The sequence below is a fragment of the Oryctolagus cuniculus genome, chromosome 13, assembly GCF_964237555.1.
Source record: "Oryctolagus cuniculus chromosome 13, mOryCun1.1, whole genome shotgun sequence".
Lineage (NCBI taxonomy): Eukaryota > Metazoa > Chordata > Mammalia > Lagomorpha > Leporidae > Oryctolagus > Oryctolagus cuniculus.
The window spans coordinates 487,643-500,792 of record NC_091444.1 but is presented as its reverse complement, the minus strand read 5'-3'; the positions used below and the strand labels follow the sequence as shown (position 1 = coordinate 500,792).

Below are 13,150 nucleotides of genomic sequence, written 5' to 3'. Positions count from 1 at the left end.
GGTGGGGTACACATTCTGAGCCTGCCGCTTAAGGGCTCTGAGAGCTCGGGGAAATTGTCAAACCTCCCGTGCACCTCTTCACGAAGGGACACGCTGACATGGCACAGGGTGGCCAGCAGGGTCACTGCCCAGTGCCTGGTCATGGCTCTGTACAAGACCAACCTACAGCAAACCCCATCCTCCCAAAGCACAAGGTGGGTTACACCTTCTCAAACTCAGTACACCTAAACCTCTCCTCGCTTGGCAACCTGCTCTGTGTCCTGTGCTCCTCCACTACCCAGCAGTGCAATTCACACACTCAGAAGCGACCCAGGAGGCTCCCTGGGCCCCCCAGTGCTGGCCACGCTGCCTCTGCCCTGCTCAGCCACGCTCCTCTCCAGACCCCTCCAGGGCGGCAGCACCAGACGCAGTTCCAGCTTCTTCCCAAGCTCTGCCTGCAGCTTCCTGGGCTCCGCCCGTCTCCCGCACGGCAGCTGCTCATGCACACACCTGAATGCTCCTGACTCCTGGCTACAGTCCCCTGCTCCCAGCGGACCCTGCTCATTCCTCAAAAGCGTGCAGCCAGCTTCCGCATCCTTGCCCCTGCTACCTCGAGCGCCCACCCTGTCACCTTCTCTGCATGGAGGAGCCCCTGAAGACAGCAGCTCGGGGCTCCATGCAGGTGCTCAGTGACCCCAGATCTGGAAGCCCAGCAGGAGTCGTGTGTGGTTCACCACGCTCAGCTCAGCCAGTCACCCACTCAGGAGGATCAGACACCTGTCGGCCTGATGCCCCCAGACCTCATCTGGACCCTGGAGCTGGGTGTGAGAGATTTCCTGTCCTTTTTTGGGAAAAAAAAAAAAGGAATTCTTATTTGAAAGGCAGAGTAACAGAGAGGGAGAGGAGACCGTGTGCTGGTTTACTCCCCAGATAGCCACAACGACCAGAGCTGGGTCAGGCTGAGGCCAGGAGCCAAGAACTCCACCTTGGTCTTCCATATGATCGGCAGGGGCCCGAGCACTTGAGCCATCATCTGCTGCCACGGAGGTGCATCAGCTGAGGGCTGGACGGGAAGCAGAGCAGCCAGGACTCACACCGGTCCTCAGAGGTGGGATGTGGACATCACAGTGACATTCACCAGAAGAATCCCGACACCGACCTGGTGATTTCCTTCTTAAACCCAGCAGCCGTTCCTGGCTCAAGTCGGGAATGGCACATGTGCGCTGGCAGGTAAGTTAGAGACCCGAGGTCTCCCGGGAAGGGATGTGTGCTAGTCTGCACCTGTGCCTGAGGCCTGGTCCTACTCACCTCGTACCCTCAGCAATGCTGTGGCAGGCGGCAGGTGTCCAATTACGTGGCCTGCACATGTGACCCTTCCACGAGCAGCTGCTGAGGGCAAGCGCTCTGGACTATTTGAACTGACACCCATTACAAGTATTTCGAACAATTTTTTTCACCCACCTGCGGGCACCTTGCTTCGCTCCTCCTCGTAATCTAAGAGCCCAGCAAGGCGTAGCAGACACTCACTAAACATCTGCTGAGCTGCACCCAATCACCAAACCCAGCCAGCAGTTGGGCTGCAATGGGACAGCTGTCACTTTGCTCCCAGTGGGACCAGAAGATGTGCACAGTTCATATCCCATTGGTCCTCGGGACAAGGGGCCTGGATGGAGGGCCCAGGACACACTGTACACGAGGAGACCCATGAGTGTGTATGACCAGTGCTCCAACAGACAAAGACTTGCACCAGAGTCTGCTCAGCCAGGAGCACACTCCAGGCTGGGCCCAGCAGCCCCCACACCCAGGGTGCTGGCCCCTGATGAAGACCCCCAACAAGCGCCTCTCCAAAGGCTAAGAAGATGTAAACTCTGGCCCACCTCTGCCAGTAACAAGGTGGAGACCAGCGTCTCTACACACTCCTCCCCGCCCCCCACAGCACCTGGGGCAGCTGGGGTCAGCTCTGTTCTGCTCTGCTCCATGGCCCTGCCTGCAGCACCCCAGGACGCCCTGATGCAGTTTGTTGCCATGGAGACAGCGAGCTCGCCCAGGCTGCCGGCTTTCTTTGACTCCATTTCCTGCAAGACAGCAGGCCTGCTGCAACGCCTCCTCGCGCACTCCCCGTGACACCCTCCGGGGACACGAAGCCACAGGGTCCTGCCCGCATACATCTCCCAGTCCAGACACCAGCACATGCTGTGTGCCCCTCTCCAGGGTGTTCCTCCTCACCTGCCCCTTCCACTGCCATGACGCGCTGCTCTAGGAATGGCCTGGCCCATTCAAACTGCTGAAGGGCATGAGGAACCTGCTCCCTGGAGGGCAGCTCCAGAGTTTTTCCCAGGCGGCCTCAGAGAGGAGAAAGCTCACGCACTCGCCAGAGGCTGGGCACCAAGCAGGCAGGGGCAAGCCCAGGGCTCCCCGCTCTGCAGATACCAGTGAAACCCAATGTATGGTGCATGTGGACATGAAAACAAAACTGGGTCAGGATTCAGGTCCAGCCTGGAAGGCCTCACCATCGCTACTCCTCTGAATGTCAGACTGACTTATACTGGTTATCACCAGCCACGGTCGCCACACCCAGGCTGCTCAGAAGCGCGGCCATCTCAGCTCCATGACATCCCAACTGGAGGGGGCCCACCCACCAACACCCACAGGCAGCTCTGTAGGTGGAGGGACTTCACACCAGCACCACCAGGGCTGTTTTGGGCCAGGACGTGGCCGCTGCCTGAGCCAAGTGTGCGGGTACGTGGGCAGGGGCCAGGGAGAGACCGAGATTGGAAGCTGCCCCACCCTAAACAGGGCTACACGTCAGGGTGATGTGGACAGCCAGCTTCTCACGGGGCCAGGCTTCTCACCCTCACCGGTGCCAGCCTTTCACGCCAGAGGATTTGGGAGACTGGAAGGTCCAATTCCAAAAGAACGAGGCCACGAGGCCAGGGTGCGGCAGGCCCCAGCACGTACCCCCAGCCCCTGCCCAGGGCCTCCTCTGGGACTCCAAGGATATGACCACACTGGCCGCCTTCTGCCCTCAGACAGCAAGAATGTCTCCAGATTTCCCCTGGAACACAGCAGGAGAAGTCTGTGGCCAGGCTCAGTGCACAGAGGAGAGGTCAAGAGACAGAAACTAGCCCTGGGACTCTGTCTGGGACAACCCTGCAGGACCGTGACCACACCACCCCAACCCCACCCCACGTTTCTCCTTTACACCCGAGCGGCTGGGCCTCCTCCCTGGTCTGGCCCAGTCTCACTTCTCCTCTGCCGAACCTTCCTACGGACACACACGAATGCTCTCACACTCCCGCAGTCCACGCTCCCCCTGTGCAGTACTTCTGCAAGTTCTAATTTATGCTCTGCTCAAAGTGACGTGTGCACAGTTTTAAAAGTCAGGTGATTCTAGAAGATTTACGATGAAAACCTAGCAGCCCTGCCTCATCTCTTCCAGCTGAGGTCACCCAGCAGGGCCACTACATCCTTCCCAGGCACATTGGCAGGAAGCTGGATCAGAAGTAGAGCAACTAGAACTCAAACCGGCTGTCTGATTGAGATGCTTGTCTGTCAGTGGCTTAACCTGCTGTGCCACCATGCTGGCCCCTACAGCACTCTTTCTTTCTAAGATTCTGTTTATTTATTTGAAGTGGTGACAGAGATAGAGACAGACACAGAGAAACAGATCTTCCTTCCATAGGTTTGCTCCCCAAAGGCCTCAACGGCCAGGGCTGGTCCAGGGTGAAGCTGTATCTGTCTTCCTTACCACTCCCTGCTTGCACCCATGTCCTCCAGGGAGTTCTCCAGAGAGGGTGTCTGCAAACGCAGCTGCTCCACCACCACAAGTGATGGGCTGAGTGCAGAATTCCACCTTGGAGATTCTTTGGCTTCTGGAAGTTTCAGGAATTTTCATACTGATTTCCAATGTCAGTGCTGCCACTGAGAGGCCCGGGCCATCCCGGCTCCTGATGCTTGCTGGATGAACTGCACCCAATCCCGAATTCAGAAATTCTCTTTACTTGGATCTCCCGAAATTTCGTATTAATCCCCATGGGAGGCATTTTCATAAAATTCAACGCCACCCCCACCTCCCCACCACAGACTCCTGAATGTTCCAGGTGCGTGTGTCTTGCGACGAGTGACTGCTGTCACATGTCATCTACAACAGGCAGAGCTAATGAGCCGAGCCCTGTGGCTGACGGGCGGGGCCTGCTCCCTGCTCTCACACAGCCTGGGCCTCTCCTCTCCAGAAGAGGCTCCTGGCGGCATGGCAGAGCTGGAGTTAAAGTTCAGGCAAGCTGCAGTCTAACTGTCCATTTGATTCGCTCACCTTCCCAGGATGCACCTGTCGCATCTGGGACCAGGGCGCGTGCTGAGACCCCACCCTGTCTGTAGTCTGTATATCTGACTGGGGTACCACCCCCTTCCCTACAAAGCGGTGGAAGCTGACAGACAGTGCCCCACCGTGCACACCCTGGACAGACTTCTCCCGCTGAGCTTCCGTTCTCAGCTTTTCCTTTCTATTTACTGGAAACTCTCTGGGTATTTCTGTGTGGGTGGCACACATGTGTGTGAGCATGTCTCTGTTCCCTCACTGGTAAATAGTCCTCTCTGTGTGGGGTGGCACACGCATGTGTGAGCGTGTGTTCCCTCACTGGTAAATATTCCTCTCTGTGGGCAGCACGCATGTGTGAGCATGTGTCTATTCCCTCACTGGTAAATATTCCTCTCTGTGTGGGCGGCACACATATGTGAGCGTGTCTCTGTTCCCTCACTGGTAAATAGTCCTCTCCATGTGGGTGGCACATGTGTGTGTGAGCGTGTGTCTATTCCCTCACTGGTAAATATTCCTCTCTGTGTGGGCGGCACACATATGTGAGCGTGTCTCTGTTCCCTCACTGGTAAATAGTCCTCTCCATGTGGGCAGCACGCATGTGTGAGCATGTGTCTATTCCCTCACTGGTAAATATTCCTCTCTGTGTGGGCGGCACACATATGTGAGCGTGTCTCTGTTCCCTCACTGGTAAATAGTCCTCTCCATGTGGGTGGCACATGTGTGTGTGAGCGTGTGTCTATTCCCTCACTGGTAAATATTCCTCTCTGTGTGGGCGGCACACATATGTGAGCGTGTCTCTGTTCCCTCACTGGTAAATAGTCCTCTCCGTGTGGGGTGGCACACGCATGTGTGAGCGTGTGTTCCCTCACTGGTAAATATTCCTCTCTGTGGGCAGCACGCATGTGTGAGCATGTGTCTATTCCCTCACTGGTAAATATTCCTCTCTGTGTGGGCGGCACACATATGTGAGCGTGTCTCTGTTCCCTCACTGGTAAATAGTCCTCTCCGTGTGGGTGGCACATGTGTGTGTGAGCGTGTGTCTATTCCATGTGGGTAGCACACACATGTGGGAGCGTGTGTCTGTTCCCTTACTGGTAAATATTCCTCTCTGTGTGGGGTGGCACACGCATGTGTGAGTGTGTGTCTATTCCGTGTGAGTAGCACACGCGTGTGTGAGCGTGTGTCTGTCCCTCACTGGTAAATATTCTGTTTCTATCTGCTCGCAGTACCAGTCTGCTCAGGAACCTCGAATGAAAATCAACATCTTCGTTGCCCACAGCACTGACCACGTGCCCTGGCGGAGAGGGCAGGGGCCCTGGACACTCACTCAAGGATTCCACTCAAGCCTGGCGCCTGCTGACACACACCCACTGCAGCCATCCTGCGTGGCCACCCCACAGGGCGTCACTGCATTTCCTGGGAACCCCTGAGCTGTCCTGCCCTTGTCAGTTGGCTCCTCTCCCACCCCCTTGCTCCCATGCTCTGCTTAAAGTCCATTTCCTGTTTCCCTGGAGTTTCAAGAAATGACCCACAAAGCACCGCGATCCCCTGGAGAACGTCTGGTTCCCGTGTAAAGTCCCTGGGGTACACCCGTCTGCCCTTCTGGGGCAAGCCCCGTTTCTCCCCTTCGCTAGGGGCACTGCTCCTGAGTCTGTGCCACCCTGGTGCACACTCCCTGCTCCAGGAAAACCCCGGCTCTTGGAGCAATGGTCCTTGATGGCCTCCGAGCACAGACGCTCCCAAACCAAGATCTGCATCTTCCACTGCCCAGTGGGAGAACCCCCTCCCCCCGTGTCCACGTTTCTGTTGTCTTCTAGGGAAACTGTGCTTGCTGAGGCAGGAACTGCGCCCAGCACACACATGGGCCCCTCACTGTGCCCCAAAACTGGGCATTGAGGACCTGCAGACCAGTGCCGGCTGACTCGGGTGGGATTTGATGTCCATTTCCCCAGAGAATCCCCCCCCTCACTCACTGTGTCCCCACAACCAGCACAGGCTCCCACACAGCCCAGAGCGAACGCAGGGTGGACGAGCAGACACCCTGTCCATGGGGAATTCTAATTCCTGAGAAAGATGAAGGTGACTGGGAGAACAGCTCGCTGCTGTGTCCCCACATCTAGAACAGCGCCCAGCACACACAGCTCCCCAGGAGACGTCTCCTGACTGACAGCTAACGGGGTGGTACTAAGAGGTCAGAGGGCAAGGAAGCCCTGCTTACCCGGAGAGCACTCCCAGGACCAGGTTGAGCACAAAGAAGGATCCGATGATGATGAGGGGGATGAAGTACAGCCAGTTCCAGGTGGCTCCTAAGGCATCATTGGTCTGAAAGAAACAGAGGCTCCTGTTACTCACAGCCATGGGGAAGCCGCCCCTTCCTGCCACTCACCCAGGACTGGACAGCACAGCTCAGAGCCAGCACGGGGGCGCAGAGGGTGCAGCCGCAGCTGTGATGCCTGCCTCCCCTGTCGCAGGCTCGGTTCAAGCCACAGCTGCTCCACTTCTTATCCAGCTTCCTGTCCCCCACCACCCACGTGGGAGACCGGACAGACCTCCAGGCTCCGGGCTTCAGCCTGGCGCAGCCCTGCTGTTGTGGCTGTTGAGGGAGCGAACCCGTAGATGGAAGGTGGATCAATTCTCTGCCCTGACCTGCCACTCTCCCTTTCAAATAAATGACTAAATCTTTAAAAAGGAAAGGGGCACTGCCTCCTGACTCCCACCCTGGGTCACCACAGCCCCCTCACGCTCTGCACACACACAGTGAGCTCCGTACCAGCCTGCTTGGTGTCTGTACTACAGACTTGGAATCTCCTAGCACCCTCACTTAACCTGACAAACTAACCCAGCATGTGAACCATCACTGGCTTCACAAGGCTGGGTGACACGGCTTAGCCTTTGCACTTTCATCTGGAGTGACTCTTGGAGAGACAGAGGCAAACTATGTCTGTCACTCGCTCAGATGCTGGTGAGGCCTTGCCAGGGCTGCTTGCAAGGAATCAGCACTGTCTGCACCTTGCCAGCCTGGGCTCCAGGTCTGGGTGTCGTCCTCCTGTCACAGAGCCACAGCTCAGAGCTGGCCTGGGCCCGGCCTCAACAAGCCCTTCGATGGACCAGGGACAAATCTACCACACAAGGACTGAGAAAACGCACAGGAATCTGTGTTCTGCGCTCCCGTACCAGAGGCTGTGTGCAAGGCCCCCGGGTGATGAGCAGGGCTCACAGCACACGCAGCCAGTGTCGGCTGCTCCCGCAGGTCCTTGTGGCAGGACCTTGACCCTGAGCTGGGCAGCCATCTAAAATGTGCTCCCATCACACTGGGCTCCCAGCCACGACTTCCTGTCCAGCTGACCTTGACCCCCCCCCCCCCAGTCTTTCCACATGGCCTTCCTGGATTGCATTTCACACACATGGGGCTTTGACACCCCCAGCCCTGTCCCACCCACCCCCAACACACAAACTTTAATTCCATCTGAAACTCCAACAGCTGTTTTATCCTCAGTTCACTGAGCAAACAAGGCCATCCAGCCAAATGCATTCCTAAAATTTAGACCAGAACTCAGAATCCCCAGGGCAGAAACTCACCTTCCCTCCCTCGCTACCCAACTGCAGAAGCTCTGATGTGTCCTGTGGCTCCCCTGGTCCCTGTGACCTGCGGTCTCTGCTCCTCCCCCAGGACATCGCATTTCCTGTCTCCCACAGATGCCCTGGTCCACAGAACACAGGGGAAAGACAGGCTCCTTTCAACAGCCTTGTCTGCGACTGAAGCTGGGTAAACATTAAAAAGAGATGCCTGGAGGCAGGGCCAGGCCCAGGCCAGTCTCCCCGTGTGGCCCTGGTCAGTTCAGTGCAGGCCAGGGAGACATGGGCGGCACCTGGCAGAAGGCCGCTGACGTCAGCAGGGAGCAGTGGAGGTTTTCACGAGGGACACGGGACGAGGACTCTCCTGGGCACGAGGCCGCCCCTCTTGACCCTGTGGAGCAGCTCAGCCCTGACTCAGGATTACAATGGAACACCCAGAGGACTGAGGTAGGCTCTCCCCTTTGGCCTTGGCTTAGCCCCACCCCTCAGTTTCCTTGGCAACAGGAAGGCTAAGCCCGGAGTCGGGATCAGGGCTCAGTGACGGAGATGAGGAGCTTGTGACTTTCAGGCTTCTCCGGCCCCAGCAGCAGCCACAGCTTGGGCAAAGTGAAGTGCGTGTCCCGGCAGTCAAGGGTTCTGTGAGAAGGATTGGGTTCTCCCGGGCGGTCTGCTTGGCTCTGCCTCCAGCATCTTACATGGAGATCAGCACACAGGTGCTCAACTAACTCACCAATGGCCACCGTTTTCATTAGATGAGTCTCCCGTTAAAAACGGACTGACACAGCTCCTCCCGAACCCCGTCTCAATCTGGCAGATGCTGCACACCTGACCCACAGTGCCAGGGCCCTCCAGAGGAACACGGAGCAGAATGGGGTGTGCAGGAGGGAAGGCAGAGCTGGGAGACGCAGGCCCCAGTGTGTGTGCTGGAGGGGGAAGCCCGCAGGGTCCTGCTGCAGAGACGGCTCCGCGGAGTCCCTGTCCGTCATCCCTTCCACACCCCTGCCACGCCCACCACTCAGCTTCCGCTCAGCACCCCCCCCCCCCCATCCTTCCAGCCAGGGGGCCTCCAGCCCCGCGCGTCTCTCTCCTGGACCAGGGACCCGTCCCCTGGGAAGTGGGCAGGTGATCCCCTGGTAAATATCGGGGCTTCCATTTCCTTGTGACGCACGACTGTGAAAACCTTAAAACTGCCCAGACAAGGCGCCACCTCAGCGTCCTGAGATGAGCACCCATGACCTCACGGCAGGACCAGGAGAGGGTTGAGGAAAGCCGTGTGGCCATGGAGGACATCCCTGGGGGAGGGCAGAAGGCTCTGTCCCATCTTCTCCCTCTGCAAGGAGCTGGGATGCCGGCCACGATTTCACACAGCAACCGTGGGACAGCCCTGCTGGGGCCTGGCAGCGAGACCCCAGCCGAGAGACTCAGCTTCCGAAACTGCTGCTGGATCCTGGCTGGCCCCAGGAGGAAACCGCCTCCCCTGGGGACGCCTCCCACGGGTCAGGCCCTGCAGACAGCTTTTCTCTGGGTCAGCATCCTCTTGGTTAAGGCACTGCTGCTCTTGCCACCCCCAACACCTTCCTTGCTCAGCCCCGCCCCTCCACCCCCTTATCTTCTCCACCTGCAGACTCCCTGAGGCGTGTGCACACGTGCACACAGCATGACAGACAGCGGGGCCGGGGGCGGAAGCCCACCTGACAGGAGTGCTGGGTGGTACCAGTCCTGACGTGGGAGCACGTTCCTCTGGGAACCTGCCTGGAGGGGGAGGGGGCCCACCCACGTCCTGGGTAAACAGGCACACGCGCCAATTATCGCATTAATCTGCAGGGGAGGAGGGCGGGGCAGAGGAGGCGGACGCTGTGCTTCTCTGACCCAGGTTGTGTAGGCAGGGCCAGGCCCCCACCTGGGCACAGGCCCCACAGGCAGCCCTGAGCAGGAGACCAGAGTCGGGGATGGTACCCTAGGCCCTATCAGAAACAGAGTGTCCCGCAGCTGCTCCCTAGCTTGAAGGTTGCACCTGCCGAAGCCCCGGCTGGCCAGCAGCAGTTTCCTGCACTGTGGCCTGAGAGGTACTGGAGGCCAGGTGAGAGGCCATGGGGACGGCCCTGTGCTGTCTTAGGCAGTGGACCCTGCTGTGACCCCAGAGTTACCATTCCTGCTGCCCTTGAGCTCTGTCCCCAGCACAGGTGATACATCCTCAGTTATGAACTGACTCGGGCCAGGCCACCAAAACGGTCAGGCCGTTCATCTCACAACTCTGCTGGCCCCTCCCAGGGGAGTCCACCACTCCACGTCCTCCTGCCCTCCTGGGCCCCCACCTCCAGCTGGCACCCAGTGTGACAGCTCTGTTCCCACCCACACAGCTGGGGTCTGTGTCTCAGACATGAATGCAGTGATCTGCTCAACAGTGAGACGTGAGGGAGCCCTGGCCAGGGCCCAGTGGACGTCACAGGAGGACGTGCAGGAACCCTGGCTGGGTTTTCTCACAGTGCAGATACCTGCGGTCATGTCCAGATGACCCTACGGCCTCCTCCTGAGCCTTCCTGCGCAGGCACCAGTGTCCCCTCCTCACAGGAGACCTCCCTCTGACCTCACAGCCTCAGGGGAAAATCCTGTCTTAGCACCTCCCTGGGCCCTGAGTCACCCGAGAGACACAGGCCTCCCCTCCTGCCACTGTCCAGGGCTCGGTGGCCCGTGCGTGGCCAGCCCTGCTCCTCCCCCGGGTCTGCTTGGGCAGCAGATGTACTCTCCCAGCTGCCAGCAGCTCATACCTGCTTCACATGTGTGCCCTGTGGTCACAAACCAGCTCCCCTGGGCCACCACTTCCGACTGCTCCTCGGAGCAAGGGAGGCCCAGCCTCTGCCTGCAGGCGAGGGAGCAGCGGAGGCTAAACTCTGAAACCACATCTCTATCCCTTAGAGGCAACCCCCAGGAATCCCAGCTCAGGGCCGTTCCCAGGGACTCCGAATCAGGGCTCTCTTTCTCAGCAGGGTTCTCCAGGTCCTGCAGTCCTCTGAGCACCCACCCATACACCCACAGGCAGGCTCCCTGCAGGCCAAGGGCTCGGAACACTGAGACACATCGTCCACCCACTTGCTGACAGCCACCTCAGCCCGGACCAGCCAGTGACCCCCGGAGGACCTGAGCAGGCTTGGGGCCACAGCTGGACACACACGACTCCAGAGCAGTCTTATACATAGAGAACCAGGACAAGCTGGGAAGTCAACACCACACTCCTGAATCTCGAACCCAAGGGCTGTCTTCCCTGCCTCCTGAAAAGACAGTGTGGGGAAGCCGTGGAGAGAGTGACAGGAGCCCAGAGAAAGGGCAGCTGCTGGCTTCCAGCCAGGGGGCCGCCATCGGCTGGGCACTGTGCTCTGCCTCCGGTCTGGAGCACCTCCAATAAACACAGGACCTCTCCCTACACCAGCAGCTCAGCGGCCCCAGGGACAGCCAGGGTGCGCCATGCTCCTGAGACCCTGGAGCAGCAGGCAGGCTCAGGGAGAGGGAGGGAGGTGAGTCCAGGAGGGCCGGGGCCCAGGCCTGGTGCGCCCTCTGCTGTGGGTACGGTGTGTCCTGACACTGGGCACCCGTCCTGTGGTCATCAGGCGTTGCACGATATCTGTGTGTGTATGTGGACACTGGGCACCTGTCCTCAGGTGTTGCATGATGTGTGTATGTGTGTGGACACTGGGCACCCGTCCTGTGGTGTCAGGTGTATGTGTGTGGACACTGGGCACCTGTCCTCAGGTGCTGCATGGTATGTGTATGTGTGTGGACACTGGTTGCATGATGCGTGTATGTGTGTGGACACTGGGCACCTGTCCTGTGGTGTCAGGTGTTGCATGATACATGTGTGTGTGTGGATACTGGGCACCTGTCCTGTGGTGTCAGGTGTTGCGTGATACATGTATGTGTGTGGATACTGGGCACCCGTCCTGTGGTGTCAGGTGTTGCATGATATATGTATGTGTGTGGACACTGGTTGCATGATGTGTGTATGTGTGTGGACACTGGGCACCCGTCCTGTGGTGTCAGGTGTTGCATGATACATGTATGTGTGTGGACACTGGGCATCCGTCCTGTGGTGTCAGGTGTTGTGTGATACATGTATGTGTGTGGATACTGGGCACCCGTCCTGTGGTCGTCAGGTGTTGCATGATACGTGTATGTGTGTGTGGACACTGGGCACCCGTCCTGTGGTGTCAGAGGTTGCATGATGCATGTATGTGTGTAGACACTGGGCACCCATCCTGTGGTCGTCAGGTGTTGCGTGATACATGTATGTGTGTGTGGACACTGGGCACCCGTCCTGTGGTCGTCAGGTGTTGCATGATATATGTATGTGTGTGGACAATGGTTGTGTGATACATGTATGTGTGTGTGGACACTGGGTACCCATCCTGTGGTGTCAGGTGTTGCGTGATACATGTATGTGTGTGGACACTGGGCACTCGTCCTGTGGTGTCAGGTGTTGCGTGATACATGTATGTGTGTGGACACTGGGCACTCGTCCTGTGGTGTCAGGTGTTGCGTGATACATGTATGTGTGTGGACACTGGGCACTCGTCCTGTGGTGTCAGGTGTTGCGTGATACATGTATGTGTGTGGACACTGGGCACTCGTCCTGTGGTGTCAGGTGTTGCGTGATACATGTATGTGTGTGGACACTGGGCACCCGTCCTGTGGTCGTCAGGTGTTGCATGATATATGTATGTGTGTGGACAATGGATGTGTGATACATGTATGTGTGTGTGGACACTGGGTACCCATCCTGTGGTGTCAGGTGTTGTGTGATACATGTATGTGTGTGGACACTGGGCACTCGTCCTGTGGTGTCAGGTGTTGCGTGATACATGTATGTGTGTGGACACTGGGCACTCGTCCTGTGGTGTCAGGTGTTGCGTGATACATGTATGTGTGTGGACACTGGGCACTCGTCCTGTGGTGTCAGGTGTTGCGTGATACATGTATGTGTGTGGACACTGGGCACTCGTCCTGTGGTGTCAGGTGTTGCGTGATACATGCATGTGTGTGGACACTGGGCACTCGTCCTGTGGTCGTCAGGTGTTGCATGATACGTGTATCACCACTCACGTGTAGCACTCAGGTGCTGCCCTCCTGCCAGGAACTGCTGGTCTCCCCAGTCTAGGTGAGCGCTCAACTCTCGGCATCTCAGATCTCCCACATGGGTGCAGGGGCCCAAGTGCTTAAGCCATCTCCCTTTGCTTTCCTGCATTAGCAGGGAGCTGGATTGGAAGCAGAGCAGCTCGGACTCAA

The 13,150-nt window shown here is 58.1% G+C and overlaps 1 protein-coding gene across 13 annotated transcripts in view; it reads right to left on the bottom strand.

The window, feature by feature from the left end:
• CACNA1E (calcium voltage-gated channel subunit alpha1 E) overlaps nt 1-13,150 on the bottom strand; it is a 366,950-nt gene that overhangs the window by 113,049 nt on the left and 240,751 nt on the right. For all 13 annotated transcript variants that reach the window (XR_011381220.1, XM_070054903.1, XM_070054898.1 and 10 more), the window contains 1 exon segment: nt 6,516-6,619. Coding sequence is in view for 12 of the 13 variants with exons in the window: in XM_070054903.1 (XP_069911004.1) it covers nt 6,516-6,619 (104 nt within the window). In the remaining variant the exon portion in view is untranslated.